Genomic DNA, 23,225 nt, shown 5'->3' with positions numbered 1-23,225 from the left:
CAAAATTTTGGCTGATAGAATTAAAATGCATCTCTACTCTTTTGTCTCCCCTTTTCAAATGGCTTTCATTCATGGTAGAAACATTAAAGATAATACCATCATTTATCATGAAATCATGCATTATTTACATCGCAAGAAAGGCTACATGGCTATTAAAGTTGATCTTGCAAAAGCTTTTGACAGGGTGGAATGGAGCTTATTAAATAGTATTCTCTCTAACCTTGGCTTTTCAAGTACCTTTGCAGGGTGGATCAAAGAATGTATCTCAACCTCTAACTTCTCTTTCCTGATAAATGGAGCTCCTTATGGGAATTTCAAACCTTCTAGAGGCATTAGAAAAGAGACCCCCTCTCCCCGTTCATTTTTGTGATTTATATCGAGTTATTATCTAGATTTCTTAATCTTAAAGAAAGTCTCTCATTTTAAAGGTAAAAAAATCTCTAGATCTTCCCCTACTATCTCTCATCTCTTATATGCCGATGACCTTGTCATTTTTTGCAGAGCTAGTGAAGAAGATGCTTCACGTATCAAAACATCCTTAACAAATTCTCTATTTGGTCTAGCCAGCTTCATAATTTCTCAAAATCCCTCATCCACTTCAGCAACAATACTCCTCCTCAAGACAAAATAGCCATCCTAAACATCCTGGACTTTAAAGAATGTGATCACTCCTCAATTCATCTTTTCTTTCCCTTCTGTCATCTTAGCTCCAAAACTGCTACTTTCAAGCCTCTCTTAGAAAACTTGACTGCTAAGCTCACTGGTTGGAGAGCTAAAACCCTTTCTCAGGCAAGCAAAACTATTCTTTGCAAATATGTTGCCCAGGCCATTCCCTCTTATTATATGTCTGTCTTCTTGATTCCAAGGTCCATCTGCTCTAAAATGGATGCTTGTATAAGGAAATTCTGGTGGGGTGAAAATTCAATGGAAATTCTCTCATGCTCAAAAGTTGGGACTCAATCTGCTTGCCTAAAGTCATTGGTGGTCTTGGTTTTAGAAGGATGTATGACTGTAATAGAGCCCTCGACTAAACTTCCTTGGTGCTTGGCAAACTCCATTGGCAGCCTTTGGGTTAAGATTCTCTTTTAAAAATATCTCAAATTTGAAAACTTCCTCCAGCCGACTCTCATCCTTCCAACTCTTCTTGGATTTGGAGAGATATAAACAAACCCAAAAACCTTATTCTCAAAGGTGCTTGCTATCCAGTCCACTCCAACTCCATTACCCTCATTTGGGATGATCCTTGGGTGCCTACCATTCCCTCTTTCAAACCCCCTACTTATTTCTCCCCTAACAGATTCAGCCTTGTTAGGGAGCTCATCAATGAAGGGAACCTTTCATGGAATCTTGACCTTGTTCACTATCTCTTCCCTGTTGAGACTGTGACAGATATTAGGAAGATCCATATCTCCCCAGCAGCCTTGCCTAAACCTCTTATTTGGACCCCCTCCAAGTTCCCCAAAAGCCTTGCCTAAACCTCTTATTTGGACCCCCTCCAAGTTAGGGATCTTTTCCAGTAAGAGTGCCTATAACACTGACCAATCTCTCCATTTTTCCTCACCCTACAATCCCGTATGGAATAACTTATGGAATTCCAATATGCACAATCACCATAAACACCTTCTTTGGCGAATTCTTCATGATCTTCTTCCTACTAGTTCTAGATTGAGTCATCTTTTCCCAACCACAGTCTCCACTTGTTTCCTCTGCAACTCTGAGGAAGATAGCATCAACCATCTCCTCCTTAAATGTCCTTTCATTTCTCAAATTTGGTTCATATCTAAATGGAGATATCGTTTCGATCCATTTATCAATGAACCAATTGCAAAATGGATTGGTCTTATTCTTGATCCCAGAAATTCTCTTTTCCCTTCGTCCATGGCTCGTGGGGAATTTATTATCTTTATGGTTGTCCTCTTTGATCTTATTTGGATGAATCGTTACAACATTATTCACAACTCTTTTTCTCTGAATTTACAGGAGCTTGTCTCAAGAACTAATATTGGTGCTTCAAGCCATTGGAAGAGTCAGCGACTCATTATGATCAAGGCCGGGAAAAGTTCATGTAAAGACTGGAGACCTCCAAAAACTGGATGGATTAAAGTCAATACAGATGCATCTTTCCTCAATGGAGACGCCTCCACTGCTGTTCTTATTCGCAACTCCAAAGGTTCAATTATTTTTTCTCACACTGCTAGCCACGTCTGCATGGATGCCTTGGTTGCCGAAACTATTGCTCTTCGTGAAGAATGCCAAGTTTTTGCCCATACAAAGATCAAAGAAGCCATCATTGAATCATATTGTTTGAATGCAATTTATTTCATCACCAACTCTAATATTGCAGTTGACTGGAATGTCACAGTGATCATTGATGAGATTCGTAGGTTTTGAAATCTTTGGCCTCAATGGAGCTTTCAATTTTTATCTAGGAATTCAAATTTTGCTTCCCACAATCTTGCGTCTTGGTCGTGGTGCTTTGATGAAGGGGTTGTTCCCCTTGATATCCTCCCTCACTCATGTTTCTGTGATGGAGGCGATCCTTTTGTGGACTAATGTAACTTCTCTTTTATTTAAATATTATCTCTTTAATTATCAAAAAAAAAATAGGATGGGATGGGACTAAGAAGAAGAAGAAGAAGAAGAAGAAGAAGAAGAAGAAGAAGAAGAAGAAGAAGAAAAAAGATAGAGAGGGGAAATAGGTGTTAGGTTAAGTGCTTTGGGATATAAGATATAATTTAATTTAAACTGAGGGGTAGTTAAGTATTTTCCATAGGATTGGGGAGTGATTCATAAGATAAAAGAAAAAGTAAGGAGTCACAGTGAAAAGTATCTTGTGCGGACTGATCCGTATTGTAAACTGGCATTTAAGGATTTTTCTCCAATTAACCCTAAGGGCCTGTTTGGTTTGGTTGATTCTGGCTGATTGATCTCATAATCCACTCTATACTGATGTTTGGTTCGTATGTAAATAACCCGGGCTTGTTCCTCGGCCAGGGTGTGTATCCCCCATTCTTGTGATTTGCCATCCTGCCAGGTGAGGTGGGTTCAGCTTATCCCATCTGCCTTTCCCGTATCAAGTGAATTGCGAATAACAATTTACCCCAACCTAACAATTCCAATTTACAAAAACAACCAGGTATATAAGGTTGCTCTCTCCCTGAAATTCGATTGTAGAAGCCCTAATCGTCGTCTTCACTCTCGCCGCTATCTACGGTCGCATACAATTCTTTACAGTAAGCCACTTGTTTGATTTGTTTTTTAATTACATATGTTGTTAAATTTCTTGTAATTTCATTCCACCTTTTACCTCATAAACCAATCTTACAACTTGTAGGGTCCTGTTACCATTTTTGGAGATTAGTTGACGGCCACTGCTTCTTCGATCGGCAGTGATTCAGCGAAGTAGCAGCGATTAGGGATAACCTTGTGCGTCTGCATTATGAAACTTGTTGTTGTGCACCGGTCAGTTGCACCTCCTTGTTAATCCTCGTAATCATATACACATCATCATAAATATGGCTTTTCAGTCGAATCGATAAACCATGTGGGTTAATCTGTCGTCTTCTTCATTTTTATTGTCGTGGGCCTTCATGGTTTTGATTGCTGAAAATATTTACACATTCACAATAATTTCGACTGGATTTGTTGTTTATGATTACCGAAGTAAAAGTGATTGTTACAATATTTTTTGTGGCTACCTTTTGTATGTTATCCGCGAACTATTTCATTATTGGTATTAGTTATTAACTTTTTTTGTAATTCCAGTTTTATTTATTAACTAAATGGCGACGATTTCTGACGAAGAAGTAGTAGTAGTAGCCCATTACCAGGTAGTTGATCAGATAAAAACAATTTTGCTAAAGCTAACACAATTGATTAGCCTGCTTAGTCTTCGTCGTTCTAGGAGTGATAGAAGTGGTGTGTCAAGAACGTATAGTTTGAAAAATAAGATCCCAGATCAAGTGAAAGACCTGTCATATATACTTGTTTTAAAAGATTCAATATGTCACAAAAATCTTAGGATGAACATCAACACATTTGGTCGTTTGTGCTTCCTTCTAGAAAATCTATGTGGGTTAAATGCTACTAGAATTGTTTCGGTCACTGAGCAGGTTGCTATGTTCCTACATATCCTTTACCACCACGAAAAAATGTAATAGTCCAATCCACTTACAAAAGGTCGGGTTGGACAATTAGTAAATATTTTTATAAGATCTGAATGCGGTTTTGAAGCTACACACTGTTTTTCTTGTTCATCCGGTACCCGTTGACGAACACTGTGAACACGTTCGTTGAAACTATTTTCAGGTATTGCAGTTCATAATTACTTGACTAGTCTATACACCAATGTTTGATTGTGATGAATTAGGGTGTATTTGCATGAGATAGTTCCTTAAAATTTTCACTGGATTCGGAGGATTGCTTAGGTGCATTAGATGGAACATATTTTGAAGTCCGCGTTGCTCTCACTGAAAAACCAAGATATAGAAATCGTAAGGCTGACATCTCGGTCAACGTCCTTGTTGTATGTGATGTGAATATGAATTTTGTGTATGTCTTGACTGGTTGGGAAGGGTCCGCTGCTGACAGTAGGATATTACGCGATGCCATTACTCAACCGAACGGCCTACGTGTCCCAACTGATACAATTACAGTGTACAATAATATTTGCCAAATAAAAGTCATATTATAAGAACAACAATTCCGTTGGTTTTTTTTTTTTTGGTTTTCAGATAATTATTATTTGGTGGATAACGACTATACCAACGGAGATGGTTTTTTAGCACCTTACCGGAAGACTAGGATTTATCTCCAAGATTTCGGTGTACGGAGAAACACACCTCAGAACCATAAAGAATATTTCAACTTGAAACACGTTAAAGCACGTAATTCGATCGAACGCGCTTTTGGCATATTAAAATTGCGTTGGGGAATTTTAAGGAGCACCTCGTATTACCCGATTAAAATTCAAAATTGGATCATAATGGCGTGTTGCCTATTGCACAATTTCATTCGTACGACCAACGATTTCGATCCGGAAGAGAATGTCATACCCGGTGAAATTATTAGATCAGATTCGGACACAGATTCATATGGGAATTCAGACAGCGAGAAAACGTTCATAGAAAATGTTGAGCCGTCCGATGAGTGGACAGCATGGCAAGATACTTTAGCAATGACTTTGTGGAATAACAGGGCCCCGTCATACTCACCATTAAAATTATTACTAGTTTGGGTTTGCTTAAGCATTTTAATCAGTCCCTCCGTAGCAGTTTCATACTATGCCATGTTAACACTACTTTGGTTTCTTTATGTATGTGTACTTGTGTAATAAATTCATGGTATTTGGTTGTTGTAAGTCACTATTTGTTATATGCTGCATGTATAATGATATTGACAACATGAATTGTTGTGTATAGGAATCACTATGTCAACTTCTATATCACAAAAAATGAGTGGAAAAACAAAGTCACGGTCGAATATAACTAAGCGAAGTTGGTCGGTTGCAGAGGAGAAGGCATTAGTTGCTTCATTAAAAGATATAGTTTCGCAAGGGTGTAAGTCTGAGGATGGCTTCAAGACAAGTTATTTGGGTGTGTTGGAACAACATATGAACCAAAAATATCTTGGGACTAATCTGAAAGTTGATCCACCTATTTTGTCTAAAATCCATGTATGGGAAAAACAATATGGCTCTTTATCTACTATGCTAACTCGGTCAGTTTTTTGCTGGAGTAACTCTGCAAATACGATCTACGTCATCGATGATCAAGTATGGGATGGGTATGGCAAGGTACTAAACCAAATTTCGTATCGTACAGGATAGTTCGCGCATTTAACCCATTTAATAATCTAATGTTAATCAAATTATATCCCATTCTCGTAGTACGATAGCAATGCACGGACTATGTGTTACAAGTCGTGGACATTTTTCAGTGACTGGACAATAATTTTTGGGAAAGATCGAGCTACGGGCGAGAATTCGGAAGCACTTCGTGATGCGGTAAACAAGTTGGAAAACAAGATAAGGGTATAAGTGAGGCCTTAGCCGGAGCTGAGTACAACCCGTTTCTAAATGCAATGAAGAACAACGATGATTCAATTCGGAGTTCATGTCGTCAATCCATGTTGAAGGCACTTCATTGTCCTAGCAAAAAAAGGGATAAAAGAAAATACACAAAAGACCTCGACTTCATGAAGATATTGATGCTCGAATTGTTGAAATGATGTCGGACATGACTAAGTGATTTGTCGAAACAAATTCTACATTAGGAAAGCTTGCTAAATGTATAGGATTTGAATACGATGCATCCACCACACGCAAAAAGTTTTGGATGCACTTTCGACTTTGCACTTGACCGTGGAGGACAAGATAAGCATTGCTAAGGCCGTGTGCAATAGCCCGAATGAGTTAGACATTTTTTTGGGGTTGGATGAAAGTGAAAGGGCGGTAATGGTTCGAATCATACTTGAAGGACGCTGTTGAAATTGGGTAAATGTGTCGCAATTTTAAATTTTGTGACTACGTAACAAACGTATTTAAGTACGCGGCAATATGTCTTTCATTCCGTACAATCATGACTCAGTTATTTGTTCATGTAATTGCTTAAATAGACTTTGTTTGTGTAATTGGTTCAAGAAACCGTAGTATTGCTTAAACATATGGTGATTACCAAAATTAGAGTAATGCTAGCAATATAAAATATGTGGAACATGGATATAATCCAACATGTGGAAGAGAGACGCAAGAAATATTTTTTCATTAACCATGTGTAAAATTACTTCAACCAGTATATGAGGCACATGGATATCACTAAATTTTAAACAAGTTGTAAATTACTACAAGCCACATATTGTAATTAAAAAACCACTAGTACCCGGAAAATGAGAGGTTCAACATTGATATGAATTTTGAACTTAAAAAAAGTCCATTACATTGACTCCTTAAAATATCGAATTTTATTGATAAGAACTGTTTTGGATATTCATTTGAGGAAGTCGCGTCTGATTTGGTGAACCCTGCTTTCAACATTGGTTCCTTGGACTGGTTTTTGACAACTTCCATAATCGATGTAGATTCCCCCGATACATTTGGGACAAATCTTTCCAACGTTTCAGTCTCGTTGAACTCTTTTGTATTCTCGACCCATGTATACATTACCATTAGTTCAGCTCACTTTGGTTCTCCAATTGGACGGTAAGCTGCAGCGAAGGGATTCGTCTGAAATTTAAATGTAGTAAAAAAAAATTGAGTTGTTATTACAAAATGAGAACAACTTTTTCTTAAATATATCACATTAAGCTCACCTTCAGTATGAAATTCCATGTGGCATCGTTAGCATAACTGTATTAACTTTGGGACAATAGTCGACTCCGGGACATTGTAGAAGCCAATAAAATATACAGTACCGTGTTTCTATTTTTTCCAACTTCTGCATGCACATGTGGTAACTGAATTCTAAACCATAGTGCTTGCAAATAGCCTCTTCCGCAGTAAGGATAGCTGATAATTTTGGTTATTCTGTTGCGAAATTCCCACTTTTGGCCTCGGCGTCTAAGATGTCAATAAACTTATTATCAACGTTCTCATTCCAATCTAGCTCATAAAATATATCTTCTTGAATCTGTTTGTTGACTGGATTAAATTCCATGTTGATGTTCCTTCGATATGCATTACCCAATTGTTAATATTATATATATTCACACATGTAAAGTAATACATCAATATATATATTATATATATATATATATCGTGTTATACACACTGTGTACTACTTACTGTATGCCATTTTTTTCAAACAATCTCAAGAGTGCAGAAAAGAGATATATTCTCTACAATAATGGAACAAAATATTAATAATTAAAAAAATATTTCCATTTACACTGTTCTATGAACAATACAATTCATATTTATTGCTTGACATAACTACTGAAAAAGAAAAAGCTATATAATTATTAGTGGGGAGACAGTAAACAAAAACTCGGATGTTGGTAATAGAAAATCTAATTCAACATGAATATGTCCAAGAGTGTGTGATATTAAAGCTGAACATCCTTTCAAATTAAATTACATATCACTGGCAACGTGCTGTGAATGAAGATCCTACACGATATCTTACGCAGTAAATTATAATAAAAAAACAATGGTGGTAAGTAAATTGAAAAACGAGGCTGATTACACCAGACGTTTGAGTCGTATTGAAGAAGACAACAACAACAAAAAAGAGGAAATAGTTAACTTTATATTTCTAGACTGTGATTCTTGCAATTCTGGTAGGTGAAGCAATTAAATTGTATTCAATACGTTGAATATGTGTTTGGCTGATTTCACACTCTTGGTAAGACCTTTCAAATACGCGGTAAACCGATGCCATTAATACTGAGCTGGCATTGGTTGATGGTGTATTGTATAAAATCGCAAAATATAAAATTAAAAACAGTACATTAATGCTTGAATTATGGCACACGTGGCATGAGGATTACATGCACCATAATGTGGGCATTTATAAATGAAGTATAAACCCTTTCAAATGTCATTTAAACCGACTGAACCCTTACTTCTTAAACAAAAGTAGCGCAGGCGCACTTTTAAACCATAATGGCAGCTGTTGACGAATAATTTAACTCCAAAAATAATGTCCTTCCGTAGTATTTTACATGAAATTTTAGTCTTCGTCATCGGTTAATTAATATGTTTTCATTCTAATTTCTGGGAAAAAATGGTGATGACACGCAACCAACGAATTGCTTCGATGTTCAATGGAGCCGACTGGCCCGTCGAATACAATGACTTTACGATGGCCCATTTGGATTATTTCTCTTTACCGTATGATACTTTAGCTGATGATGCACTCTTCAACTCGGTTCTCAAAGTGGTGGCGGCTGAGATGAGGAGGATGTATAGGAATGATTTCAAAAACGATGAGGTCAAATGCGCAATCGGTACCGCTTGTTTGTGGAGTTTCTTATGTTTCCAGGAGGGGAGTACAACCGAACGACCAAAAAGCTCACCATTAGCGATATGTACAACCCAGCAATTAATGAATGGGTACAAGTTTAGATCACAAACAGAGAATTTCAAATTTACTTTATATTCGGTATTTTAAATGGTTAGTAACGGGTAAATTTGAAATGCAGAAGAAGAAACACAAAAAACTCATGTTTAATTATTTCCGAAACAATGGTTTTGCATATTTTGATACGTGTGAACTCATCTTCGATGAGAAGGATACTGGGGAAATTAATGTAAGTGGATACTAGTCGAAGTGGGATACAAGTTCGATGAATCTTCTACCGATGATTCTGACATGGAAGAAGAACATGCGACGTACCTAAACTTCATGGCAATGCAATTCCCTAATCAGAATCCTTGGGAAGTTGATTGGGACGCTGAACGGGAAGAGTGGGATGCTGGTATGGCGGTAGCGGTTGCACTAGATAATGAAGTGGATGGAAATGTCGTTGAACCGGATAACGATTCAGCCTCCAAATCCGACGTTGCATCTGGAGTCACTCAATCTTGAAGTGTTTTTGTATTTGAAGTGTTTAAATTATATATGTTTAATTATGAACTCCCGTTTGTTATGTCTATATTGTACTTGTATTTTGGTTGGAACTGTTTTCATTATGTAGTGGCGTTTGTTATATATTTTGCGTTGTTAACATAAAACCAGTGTCACCAAACACCAACGTTTTGCATGGAATCTAATTCCACTGGCGAATGAAGAAGTTAATTGCCCGAATGCAGGTTAATTGCCCGAATGCATGGTTATGTAAACAAATTTCTAAATACAGAACATTACAACATCCAATTGATTAACAATACCAAATTTAACCAAACATCATAGATTAAGCAAAGGTGAAACTTACAACATCCAATTATAAAATACGTGAACATAAAGTAAAACATACGTTAGCCGCAAAATCCAAAATTGCACCCGAAAATTTTATTGGATGCCAATACACCATCTTTGAAAATAAACCAACACGAAATATATCAAGACTCCCGACCCTTTCCCTTTCCCTTTCACCGGAACCGGAGGACAGTTCGAACCCGCGGAACTTATTCCAAAGCTGCCAGGTAGATTTTTATATTTCGGCATCAACATTTCCTTTGGCTTAAGCGGGCTCAGGGCATTGGAGTGACGGCGGAACCTCGAATTCCTAATGATGCACTCTGTATTCAATGAGCCCTCGGAGTCGGAAAAGTGTGTTAGATAGTCCCAAACGTTAACATTAACGGTGCTAGAGTCTGACGAGATGGTAACCACATCGGTTTGCGGCAAAGAGACTCGAGGTGTAATATTGTCATGCAACGTTGAAGGATCGATATTCGGTATGAACTCATCTTCGTCTACCGAAGAAACAACTACAATTTCATGATTAAAAGGGATAGGTGTTTTAGTAGGTTGTGCAAAGATGGTTTGCATGTCTTATCTATTTTGCCCGTAAGTACCATACAAATGTGCGAGAGGGTTTTCCTATCATACAACCAAAAACCACAAATTACTATTTACGTGTACAAAAATGAAAAAAATGAAAATAATTTCTTATTGCTTGGAACGTACTGAAATACTAAAAATACCTTCAAAATCTTCATCCATATCAAATCGGAGGCGTGTACGGTGTTGGCCGACTCGTTGTATGTCACACCAGGTAGAGTTAACATCCAACCAAAGGTATTGTAACGTTTTTCAAGATCCGCCACCTTTATTAAACAATATTTCATTTAGAAGTACATACCATGTTTTTTGTTGATCAACGTCTGAGCCATCCGGATTGGATTTCTGTTGTTTTTGCCTACAACAAAACCGCCCACACGTCCCTCATAACTTAGGATCTGCACAAATGTGTCGTCAATTTTGTCATCCCAATGTAGGTCGTACAAGAAGTCATCTTCAAGATTTTTTATGACCTTTTTTTGTGACATGAGTGTCGTTTGTGAAGGTACTATAAATTATGACAATTATATATAGAATGCACATATGCAATATATGGATATAGTAAATAAATAATTTATCAAATTAACCCTTCATTGTTGGTGTGGGAATAATAGTTGATTGAACATGTCATGCAAAGCTACACACCTTTTGCTAAAGGAAAAAGAACTTATGAAAAATGTGAAGGAGAGCAAACAAACAAAACAATAATAGTGTATGTCACGTGATGATTTGATATTTCAAAAAACCTATCATAAAAGTAGAAGAATCTTTCAATCTCCAACATTGCATAGCACTGAAGAATAAAATTTAGTCTCTCGAATAAAATCTTCCAAAATCTGCTCCCATGTCTGAACCGAATATATGCCTGACTTGCATCTTGCGTTATTGAACGCTGAACGCATGGGGAAGGTAAGAAGCTTGCATTTATTTTCTTATCTAGTCTCCCACATTCTTGTCTCCACCATTTATTAGTTATAACAAAGTTATATATTTCACAAATAGAACATATTCATTAATTTTACCAGGCGTGCAATCGTTCCAATTAACACTTCATCTAACTTGGATTAAAGTTTATTAATGGTGCTCAATGGTGTAGATGAAAGTACGTCTAATAATTGGAATACACGTCGCATAATTATATATGTTTCGGATAAATTGCATTGTGCATGAGGAGTACATAAGCTAATAGTGCCGCAAACATGGCTGCAGTGGGATGTCCACCGGCACACAACAAAATCAAATAACGCTAATAATTATAGCTATCACAAGAAACATAGAAATGCAAAATGCTACCATTTTCCACTGTTTAATTTGCGCTTCCTGAACCGCCACGTTTGATTGTAAAGCATTGAGCCTCTTTAGTAACCCCGGAATTATGATCTTGCCTCTATCGCAAATCTCGGCATCACACCAGTAGTAGAACTGGCACTTATTTGCTTGTAAAAAACATGCATGAGAGTGCGATGTTAACAAATGGAAAAACTATGGGACATCATCAGTATACCGATTCTCACCCCTCTCGTCGAACATGTACCGAAACGACTTCCTAGGTTTAGATCTGTCCATGAAGTTGCACCTTTACGGCAAAACCACAGTGGCAAACAAATGGATGGGTATGACCTCCGACGACGCTACAAAACCCTACATGGCGACCCCGACTACAGAAATTGTTACAACTGTTGGTGCTCATTTCGTATGGTGGTTCAATAATGGTGACAGCGTTTCAAGAATTACTTGCAAATACAAAAACTTTGGAGGAAAAAAAAAAACGTAGCACACAGTTAATTCATTACAAACGTAAAAAAACACAAGTAAAGAGACCGTATCTTAATAAGGAGGTGCATAGGGCATAACCAGGTTTTCACATCACTGTCCAGCCGTATCCGGCGAACCAAATGCGAGTATGATCCAATCCAGCTACCCCCATGAAGATCAATCCATCTAACCAAATACGACATTGAATAACTCCGTACCTATCCACACAGTGTAATCCAGCCCACTTGAAACAATCCCATGTAATCCGATCACCCAAACCAAACAGACCCTTAATACATGAATAATATATATATATATACATTGGAAATAATTTATAATATCATACTCAAAGCCTTGAAGGGAAATATTAAATGGTAATTTTTAATACCAAATAATTGCATTAAAAAGATAAGCTTTTAAGCCCTTGAATCGATTTTACAATATGAGACATGAATAAGAGGAATTATCGGAGATTGTAATATATTTTCATTTATGGTTTACAATAACCACGTTGTCAATCATAGTTGGTTCGACAAGTGCACCCTAGACATGACCATATGTTCTGTTAGAACCGGAACCGAACCGGGGTCAACAGTTTTTATTCGAACCGGAACCGTTCGGTTCTGATTCCCTATTTTGGAACCGAGAACTGACAATTAGAACTGCGGTTAGATCCGACCGAATCGGGTTTTTTTATTTATTTAAAGTAAACAAATAAATATAAATTTCCAAAGGTCAAATTAAAAAAAAATAATTAACTTCCACGTGGCAGCTCAAACGGTCAATTTAAAAGAAAAAACTTTTAAGTATTAAACTTTTTTTTAAGTATTTAAAAAAAAAACTTTAAGTATTTTTTTTTAAATTAAGTTTTTTATTTAAGTATTTCTTTTTTTAAATAAACTATTTTTTTAAGTTTTTTTGAAAGTTATATATATATATATATATATATATATATATATATATATATATATATATATATATATTATCAAGAACCGACCAGTTAGAACCGGGAACCGAACCGTAAAGCACCGGAAATATTCAGTTCGATTCAAATTCCTCCAAAACCAGAATCGAACTATGGTGATATCTAGTGACTCCTAAGATAGGTAGTGTGACGTGGCCTTTAGCCAACACAAATGTTTCATAATATTAATTTTCAAAAATCAATAATTCTAAGACCAATTAAATAGAGGCCCTAAATGAAGCCCCAAATGGACCAACCGTCAATGTGATGGCTGAACACAAAAAAACTGCATTTCAATGCTACCATCAACGAAAATCTTATTTTGGGATCTCCTTGATCTGGACTCTAAATATGGGGTCAGAAAAGTAGGGAATCAAAATTTAGACGAAGTGGAAAAGGAAAGCAAGAGAGTGTAGGGAAGAAGAAAAAAGGGGAGGTGGGTTTAGTATGTGGCGAGTGGGGGGATGCAAGGTTAGGTATTTATATGCATTATTATATGTGTATATATATAATATTTGAAAGGGGATGACTAAAACAAATCCAATTTTTTTCTCACTCAAATACCAAAAAAATAAAAATTGAATAATAAATAGGTAATGACATAAATACCCTTAATGAAAATAAATATCATACAAATATTAAAAATCTCATTTTTCTTCCTGCAATGCCAAACACACAAAACCCCTCAAACCCATCTTTTTCTTCACAAATCCCTCAACCTCTTCCTTCTTCTTCTTCACAACAAATCCTTCTAAAAAATCTCAAAACTAAAGAAATTAAAACCTTACACGACTTGTAAAATGGAGTCAAATGACAACAAAATGATAGTTTACGACTAAGGAGAACACATTAAGGTAAGTATCGATGTCTTTTTTGAGCTTCGAAGTCGATTTTGAAGTTTTTTTTTTTAAACCAGTGGGCAATTTTCGACACATACATGTCGTTTTTTTGGTCAATTTTCGACATCAACGTGTCGAAAAATATATTTAGAAAAAAAATGAGAAAAAAAAACAAATTTCGACACATACCTGTCGAAATTTATCCGAATTTCGACACATACCTGTCGAAATTTATCCGAATTTCGACAAGAATGTGTCGAAAAACACTGCAATTTTTTTTTTTTACCAACAATATTTTTCGACACATACCTGTCGAAATTCGGATAAATTTCGACAGGTAACCCCTATTTCACTACCACCACCATCATCTCCAGATCCGCCGCCCACGTCTTTGGAATTTTAGTTTCCACCAATAAACTTTACGCGTGCCTCAAACCTTTCCACAATCTCCTATTTTAACAGCGGTGGTGGCGATAAGACAGGGCAAGAGAAGAGAAAAGAACAAAAAGACGCAATTTTTGGACCTAGCAGGTTTGGCCGCCAAACTCGCCACTGTCGAGAGAAATTGTTTGGAGATGTTGTAGATAGGCCATTGATGTAATTGGGACTGGGTTAGCCTCGGGTTGTGGAGATTCGGGTCTTGTATGGGGATTGCAGAAGAGGAGGTGGTGGTGCTGAACTTGTTCTTTTCTTGTTGGGGTTTGGGGAATGGGGATCGGCAAGAAGACAATGACTTTTTTTTTTTTTAAATACTATTAATATTTTTCACATTATTATTTTGCAATTCTGAAAATTACAATTTGGTCCTATAAATTTAGGTTATTCATAATTTAAGTGACAAGATTATTTTTTTATTTTATAAAGGCTATTTATGACATTTCACCCTAAACATACTATTAAAAATCGTACAACCCACGAGTGAGTGAAACGATTTGCCTCCTGAGGTATCAATGCTCTAACTTTGATAGCACAAGGGGGTATTGGTGAGTTTTTTTTTCAAGGGAATGTATTTACAATTAACTCTATTAAAATTTATACTACTTTAGATCTTGCATTTTTTTTATGAATACCTCTAAAAGACAATCAAGATAGATACTCAAAAACCCCCCAAAATGTTAAATGCAATATATTATTAGAATAATTTAGATTAATTAAATTTAAAAATTATGAAAAATTTAATTGATATTTTAGGTTGGTACGTATGGTGGGAGTACACTAGTTTTGTAGAGTTATCCAAATATTATCGTATGTATCAAATCAGTGTTATTTTTTTGTTATTTTTTTTTTAAAGTAAACTAATAATGCAATTAACTAATAAAATAATTCCAGAGTTAAAAACTAAAACTGATGGATCTGGATCATTCAGGGAAGGCCGACGGAAATTTGAATATGGGTCCAAGAAATTGAAGAGAAAAACAAAAATGATTTAGTTAAAGTGTAACAAAGTAGTAATGCACAGTTTTACGGATGCTCAAAAAAACAATTGAATGAAATTAAGATAAAAACAAATGAAAAGATATGAAAAATCAAACAAATATAGAGAATGAAGATATGAGTGAAGAAAGGAAAAGGTGAAGAGGGCGAGAATTCCCGAAACCCATTGGGATGGGCGGAATTGGAAATCAAATAAATTCCAAAAAATATATTATTATTATTATATAATTTGAATATCTTCAAATGATTTCCAATCTACCAATCCCAGTTGATCTCGGGCTGAACCTGCCCCCGTTTCAGCTTCTCCTACCTAACATAATCTAGAGAGAGAGAGAGATAATCTAGAGAGAGAAATAGAGTGTTTTGGCATTGCATAGGCGGAGTAGGATATGTATATAGAGAGACGCGAAGGGCATTAGGGCTAGAGGAAGGTGTTTGGGCTGAATGGGTTGTTTCGGGCCGTTTTTTATTGATTGGATTGTGGACGGATTCAATAGGTTTAACACTCCAATTTTATTACAAATAGTACATTGTTTTCTCTTTTATTTGTTTTTATATTAATTATTTTATTTTTCTTTATTATTATTATTTATTATTTAGTTTTTTGGCCAAGAAAGAAAAGCAATGGTGCCTCGTTAAAACCCTTGTGGGCCTACATTAGGGAAAGAGTACTCCTAAGAAATAAGAAATAAATATCTGGAGGGCCTCGTTAAAACCCTTGTGGGCCTACATTAGGGAAAGAGTACTCCTAAGAAATAAGAAATAAATATCTGGAGGGATACAAAGCTAAAACATATCTATCATATTCAGGGGTGGAGATCGGACAGGTCGGATATGGTCCTTTCGGAAAATTTCATTTTCTTTTCGCTGAACAATAATATTCATTGCGATTCCGATTCCAAAGTTTCGGAATTCAAGAACTGATTCTGATTCAGATTTTTTTAGAAATTTCAGAAAATCGGAAATTTTCGAATTTTTTTATCTTTTTAGAAGTTGGAAGTATCGAGATAATTGAAGTTGGAAAAATCAATAAAATAATTGAAGTTGGAAAACCAGTAAGATAATTGAAGTTGAAAAAATAAATACAAAATAATTGAGAAGATAATTGAAAGAGATACTCGAGAAAATAATTGAAGTTCGGAAACTAAGAAAATAATTAAAGTTGGAAAAAACGTAAAAAAAATAATTGAGAGGATAATTAAAATTGAAATAATTGAGAAAATAATGCAATTATTGACAGTCTGTAAAGTTGAGAAAAGTAATTGAGGTCTTCTGAAGCATGTCACATGTCTTCTGCAAATTAAGATTGAGAGAATCGAGAAATCTATCCACAAAGTCTTTTCACTTAAAATATATCCATAAATATATTCAAGTTGAGAAAAATAATTGAGGTCTTTTGTACCATGTTATATGTCTTCTGCAAATTAAGATTGAGAGAATCGAGAAATCTATCCACAAAATCTATTCACTTAAAATATATCCATAAATATATCCACTAAAAATCTATACACAAAATCTATCCATAAAATATCTATCTACAAAATCTACCCACTTGCTAAAATTTATCCAAAAAAAGTTATACTTCATACATATTTACACTAAATACTATAAATACTACACATACATTATGTTATCATTCACCTCTTCAATTTACATATAAACAATAAAGTCTATTAATTTACTATAAATCCACATTTTCTTTTCAATTATGAAATCAATCCTGAATATAGCTCTCAACCACCAGCCCAGATCGAGTCTCAAACATGTCCTCAACAATTTTCATTCAATCCTTATAATTTCAACTCACAATCACAATCATTTTCACAATTTTCTTTTAATTCATTCGTTTATGCGGCATCATCTAAAATTTCAAATCAAGAGCAATCACAAAGCACAAACAAATCAGGTAATAAGACCAAAACCCTGGGGGCGAAATAAAAACATGAACATGGAAGAAAATGAAACACCGTGCAAGGCCTGGTTACGTGTTTCAGAAGATGCAATAGTTGGTAGTAACGGACAAAGAGGTAAGTTGTGAGAGAGAATTAAAGTGGAATTTATATCTATTTTAAAGTGTGATCCAGGTAGAAATGCAGCAGGACTAGCGCACCGATGGAAAATCATTCAACAAGGTGTGAGCAAATTTTCTGGATATATTCGTACAATTGAGATGGCACAATGTAGAGTAAACAGTGCAGAAGATAATGTAAGTAAATAAAAGGAATATATTATATACTATTCAACCATTAATATGTTATAATTTTTCTTATAGGTGATTGCACAAAACAACTATATAATGACGAAGTAGAGCATCAATTTAAATATGACTCATGTTGAATGATTGTGAAAGACACTTCCATATGGCATGATTATACAATTGAGCAGAACGGGAAGTAGAAAAAAACTTCCCACAAAAAAATGGGTGAAATTGATTTGGATGATGGTGAAATTGAAGATTTATCAAATACCCAACCTCCATCAGCTTGATCAATCAGCCCCTGCTACGACTCCAACTTTAACCGGCCATGAAATTGATGATAGAGTATCTAATCATAGCTCACAGTGACTAACATGTCCTCATGGTTGCAAAACTGTAAAAAATGCTAGAAGAAAGAAAAATCTCGCTTCCCTCGATTTATTTGTGGAAGAGTTTTCTAATATGAGAAAAGAACAATCAAGTCGCTTTGAAGAGGAGGGTATTAGGAGAAATGCAATAGAACAACAGAAATTACAAGCTAAAATATAAACAAATAGAATGGAAATTGCAGCAAAATAAGAACATCAGCAAAAACCACGCGAGCGATAAATAATGTTGATGAATCCTGAATCAACAGTTAAAGAGGAAGGTAAAGCTTGGATTATTGAATAACAAATAGAGATCTTGAGTCGTATTTGGAAAAAAAAATTATATAAATCTTTTTCTTGAATCTATATTTTTACGTCTATAGTTGGAGGGATGTCCCAACAAATCTGTTCAACTTATTGCAATTTATTATGTTATTTTATACTATTCGTGGTTGTTGAATGTTTTTAATTACTTTATCGATATAAATATAGATACGAATAAAATTTACATATTGCAACGTATAATAATATTAAAATAATATAGTATTTAATTAAATTAATAAGGGATTTTATACGAAATTTAATATAATTAAATACACAATTCAAAATTTAATTCAAATATTATATTTAATTCCTTAATATTTTATTATTGTTTAAGATATGTAGACAAATTTATAGGGAGTATAAATAGGCAGTATCAGGGCATTTTTATTAGGGGATGTTAAATGTGGATCTCACTTTTAGGGAGAGAGTAAATTGAGTGGGTGGCATGTGGACCACATTGTTTAGGGAGTGTTTTTGGTGGTGGGTACTACAGATGCTCTAAACTATAGATTGCAATAAGTTCAACAAGCTTGTTTGAACATCAAATTACATAATTCAACAATCGCTACTTTAATAAATCAAACATGCATAAAAATAATAGCATATTAAAAACGCAATTAATTGTGCAACGAGCTCTGATACCACTGTTGGGAATCAGACACGTGTACGCAGCGAAAAACAAAAAATTTATGCGAATTTAAACAAATTTAAATCACATAATCACATGCCCGATAATTGTAAACAATTAATTGCGTACCTTTGCGCTTCCAGCGAAATTAAAAACAACATACATGCGAATTATTTAATCGACATTAAATCAACTAGCATGCTCGCATTAAATCAATTAATCATGCTCGCAGTAAATTACGAATTTCATGTAATCACATAATACATATAAATTCATACATATTTAATCTAAATTAAATCAATATCGAATAACTGTGGATTCGAAACTTTACCTCTTGAAGCGTGAGGTAGGCGCACAAAACGAAGCAAGATTGCCACGGAAACCAATCCGTGCAATCCGGGGCAGCGACAGCGAAGTGGCGGCGGCGACGGCGTGAGAAACGGCCGCGCGTGTGGTTCACGCGCTGTCTTCGGGCGGCGCGCGGAGGCGCTTGCGTCGTTGGCTCGGGGCTGCTCCTCGATTCTTCGATCTTCCTCCTCTCGGATTTCACCTCGTATACTTCGATCTACTAAAACGTGGCACTAGACATGAAATAGTTAGAATAAAACGGAAGAAACGAAAAGAGAAAAGAACTACCAAGACGATCGGCCAAGGGGAGGCCGATTCTGGTCAATTGGCGACGGCGGCGGCGGTGGTGGCCGCGGGTTGAGATCGACCGAGAGAGAGAGGAGCGGCTAGGGTTTCGTATAAGGGTTGTATTTTTTGTGCAAGACCTATAAATCAAGTATTTATAGTGTCTTGTATAAAAGCCCTAACGGGCTTAAGTTGGACCGGGCCCAACAGCTTAAGCTCGTTTCTCTCAATTCAATGATCGGAAATTTGTAACGATTACATTTTCGGAATCATTATAATGTCCTCGTCATTAAGAGTGCCGATTCTCGATTTCCAACTTTCTGAAAGTGGAAACCCTAATTCAGTGCACTTTCTAAATTTGGAAACTTCCCGATTTAGAAAGTCCACTAAGATGATCGCCTATTCTTTTCCTTTTCTTATTCTCATTCATAATTCCAAATAACGAATGCTGGACTCAATCATATTGACTTCCAATCATGCAAAGATAAAACATTTTTATCTGTGACCGTTTATTCAAAGATCTCATGTGCACGAGCAGTGTGACCCTCGATGGTTCAGGTATAAGCTAGCCGTGGGCCCACAACTCTTTGTGGTCAAAACTCGTCACTTAGAGTTACGACTAAGATGAAGCTCGTTTCATCTTAATCACCCAACGAATCAAGATTGGCGTCTAGCAACTACGCGTCATGATTCCCTAAATACAAATGAAGTGCCTGCAAGAACCTTTTGATATAGTTAGCGTACAGTACGATCCCTTCGATTCATATGTTCCGATTGAACTGGAGGCATTGGTTCATCGAGACCTCCTTAGTAGTTCAATGACTGTGCGGTCGTTCTAAGTGTTGTAATCGGTACGTGCATGACTTAGAGAATCGAATTCTCTAATCATCACTTAGTCAGCTCTGGCCAGAGACTTAGAGCTTACAAACTATGAGAACACACAGGACATCCAAGACTATTCTAGCGATCGAATCCCCGACTACAATGCACAGACTTCCCACTAGATTTCGGACTGCACGAACACTGGCCCTTGGGGTGGTCCTTGGTGGAACTCAGGGACAGGTCACGATACAGCTGGTCCTCTAGTGAAGTCACGGTGATGTCTAGGTCATAAGGACTAATGGTGTACGACTATACCATTGATATCTCTACTCGATTATTGAGAACCACTTAGAGATTTCTAGGGTGAGGGAGTTCAGTGAACTCGTCAACTTACGAGCACCCACTTATGCATGCCGATATCACAATACCGTTTACTGATGAGATGCAGTACACATACACTAAGTGCTAGTCTCTTAATGGGAAATGCCGATATCCTCATTGGTGGCGTAACCCTTCGACTAGGAACACGTTTAACAGTTATAATACTAAAGTAAATATCTCATGAACCTAACGATCAATTACTAGTACTTGTAATAACTGCAAGGACTATATCTATGCTTATGACAAAGGGACAAAGATATAGAATGCCAAGGTGTTTTTTATCATTAATATGAAAAATGTTTATTTATTACAATAATAAATGGAAAGACCACATTCAAAAAATTATTAAAATGGGGTTAATTTATATATTTGTTTAAATCCGGGGTCAATGTGTAATATTAAGGAAGTTAGAGTATAATGGATGGAATTGATAAAAAATATATTATGGAGAGTATTTAGACTAAAGACGTGGGGATGGGTTTATTTGAAAGACTGATTTTTTTTTTTTTGTGGACCAATGTGCATTTAAGTCCCTTTCATGTCCATTTTCACCATTTGCCCATTATTTTTCACAATTTAAATATATTTATGGATAGATTTTAAGTGGAAACATTTTGTGGATAGATTTCTCGATTCTCTCAATCTTAATTTACAGATAGCATGTGACATGTTTCAGAAGACCCCAATTATTTTTCTCAACTTTACAGACTGTCAATAATTGCATTATATTCTCGATTATCCCAATTTCAATTATCTTCTCAATTATTCTTTACTTTTTTTTACCAACTTTAATTATCATTTTTGTTTACAAACTTCAATTATTTTCTCGAGTATTTCAATTACAATTAATTTGTATTTATTTTTCTCAACTTCAATTATCTTATTGGTTTTCCAACTTCAATTATTTTATTGATTTTTTCAACTTCAATTTTCTTGATTTTTCCAACTTTTATAAATATTGTCTTCTGAGTCAATTCTATAAAAACATCTAAAATAAGACTTCTTGACCGGGATGGTTTCCTTCAAATGAATTTACATACATTAAATCATCTAGTTCTTCATCTACATCCTCCTCTTCAGAGGAAGAAGAACTTCTTTCTTTTCGTATGGAGAAAGAAACTCAAGAAATGATTAATTTTAATCATGGGATAATTTTAGCATATGAGGAAAACCGCATCAACGACAATATATCTATCGTGATCGCGAACAAAGTTATAGACTATTATGAAAAGATTATTTTTCTAAAAGTTATACTTTTCCATTTTCTTATTTTCGCAGGCATTTTAGGATGCACATGGAGTCGTTTTTTCATATTCATAATGATCTTGAAAATTATAACACATACTTCATCCGAAAGAGAGATGAACGTGGTCGTCTTGGCTTATCATCTATTAAAAAAATAACTTTTGCACTTTGGATTCTTGCTGACGGAGCATCTGCTGATTATTGCGATGAATATTTGAAGATCGGGGAGGCAACTGCTAACAAAACTTTAAGAGAGTTCTGTTCATCGATAATCAAACTATATGGAGAACAATACATGCGGTCACCAAATGAACATGATATTCATCGTCTTCTACAAGAAGGTGAATCACGTGGTTTTCCAAGTATGCTTGGATCTTTAGATTGTATACACTGGCAATGGAAAAATTGTCCAACTTCTTGGCACAGCACACACAGGGATCACCACCACAAACCAACTTTAATTTTAGAAGCCGTTGCATTTGCATCCCATGATATATGGATTTAACATTCTTTTTTTGGCATGTCAGATAGAAATAATGATATCAATGTCTTGGATCATTCTCCACTTTTTGATAATATGATACATGGTAGAATGCCTCCAGTTAATTATACGGTGAACGGTCGTTCATATACGACGGGTTATAACTTAACTGGTGGTATTTACCTCAAATATGCAACTCTTATTCAAACCATTGTTCATTCCACCATTACAGAAGAAAAATTATTTGTGGCAAAACAAGAATCAGTTAGAAAAGATGTGGAGCATACGTTTGGTGTTTTACAAAGTAGGTGGGGTATAACGCAAGGACCCGTTCGTTATTGGTCAAAAGAGGATATATGCAATATAATGAAAACATGCATTATACTTCATAACATGATTATAGAAGATGAACATGGAATTGACATTGAACCATGGATACCACTTAAGAACTGAATGTCCGGCCCCCTCCATATGAACGAGATCCATCAATTTTGGCGGCATATATCTCAGCACGCCTTAGTCGCATCCGCAATCAACGAACCAATGAAGTTTTGAGATCTAATCTGTTGAACCATTTGAGGAATATATACGGAGAAGAATATGTCTAAATAATATATTGATTATGAGTATTTTTAATTGTATTTGTGATTTATTGTTCTTTTATTTTCACTTGAGGAATTATATGTTATATTGTAATCGAATTTAGTCAAAT

The 23,225-nt window shown here is 35.6% G+C and overlaps 1 protein-coding gene across 1 annotated transcript; it reads left to right on the top strand.

Moving 5' to 3' along the window:
* Nucleotides 1-17,382: 17,382 nt before the first annotated feature.
* Nucleotides 17,383-22,966, top strand: LOC105971126 (uncharacterized). Its single transcript, XM_088817516.1, has 4 exons — nucleotides 17,383-17,461; nucleotides 17,519-17,640; nucleotides 22,253-22,394; nucleotides 22,560-22,966. The coding sequence occupies exons 1-4, from the start codon at nucleotides 17,383-17,385 to the stop codon at nucleotides 22,964-22,966; spliced, it is 750 nt and encodes a 249-aa protein (XP_088673642.1).
* Nucleotides 22,967-23,225: the final 259 nt, after the last annotated feature.

The sequence above is a fragment of the Erythranthe guttata genome, chromosome 4 (assembly GCF_056151865.1).
Source record: "Erythranthe guttata isolate IM_541 chromosome 4, IM_541, whole genome shotgun sequence".
Taxonomy (NCBI): Eukaryota; Viridiplantae; Streptophyta; class Magnoliopsida; order Lamiales; family Phrymaceae; genus Erythranthe; species Erythranthe guttata.
Note: the sequence above shows the minus strand (reverse complement) of the source record. Positions and strands in the feature narration are given on the sequence as shown.

What these genes read in the sequence shown, in the direction of transcription:
- LOC105971126 (XM_088817516.1), top strand. Translation starts at nt 17,383, where the DNA reads ATGGAAGAAAATGAAACACCGTGCAAGGCCTGGTTACGTGTTTCAGAA. An exon ending in TGGTAGTAACGGACAAAGAG is followed by an intron (nt 17,462 to 17,518) that starts GTAAGTTGTGAG and finishes AGTGTGATCCAG; the next exon opens with GTAGAAATGCAGCAGGACTA. An exon ending in TGAATCACGTGGTTTTCCAA is followed by an intron (nt 22,395 to 22,559) that starts GTATGCTTGGAT and finishes TTGGCATGTCAG; the next exon opens with ATAGAAATAATGATATCAAT.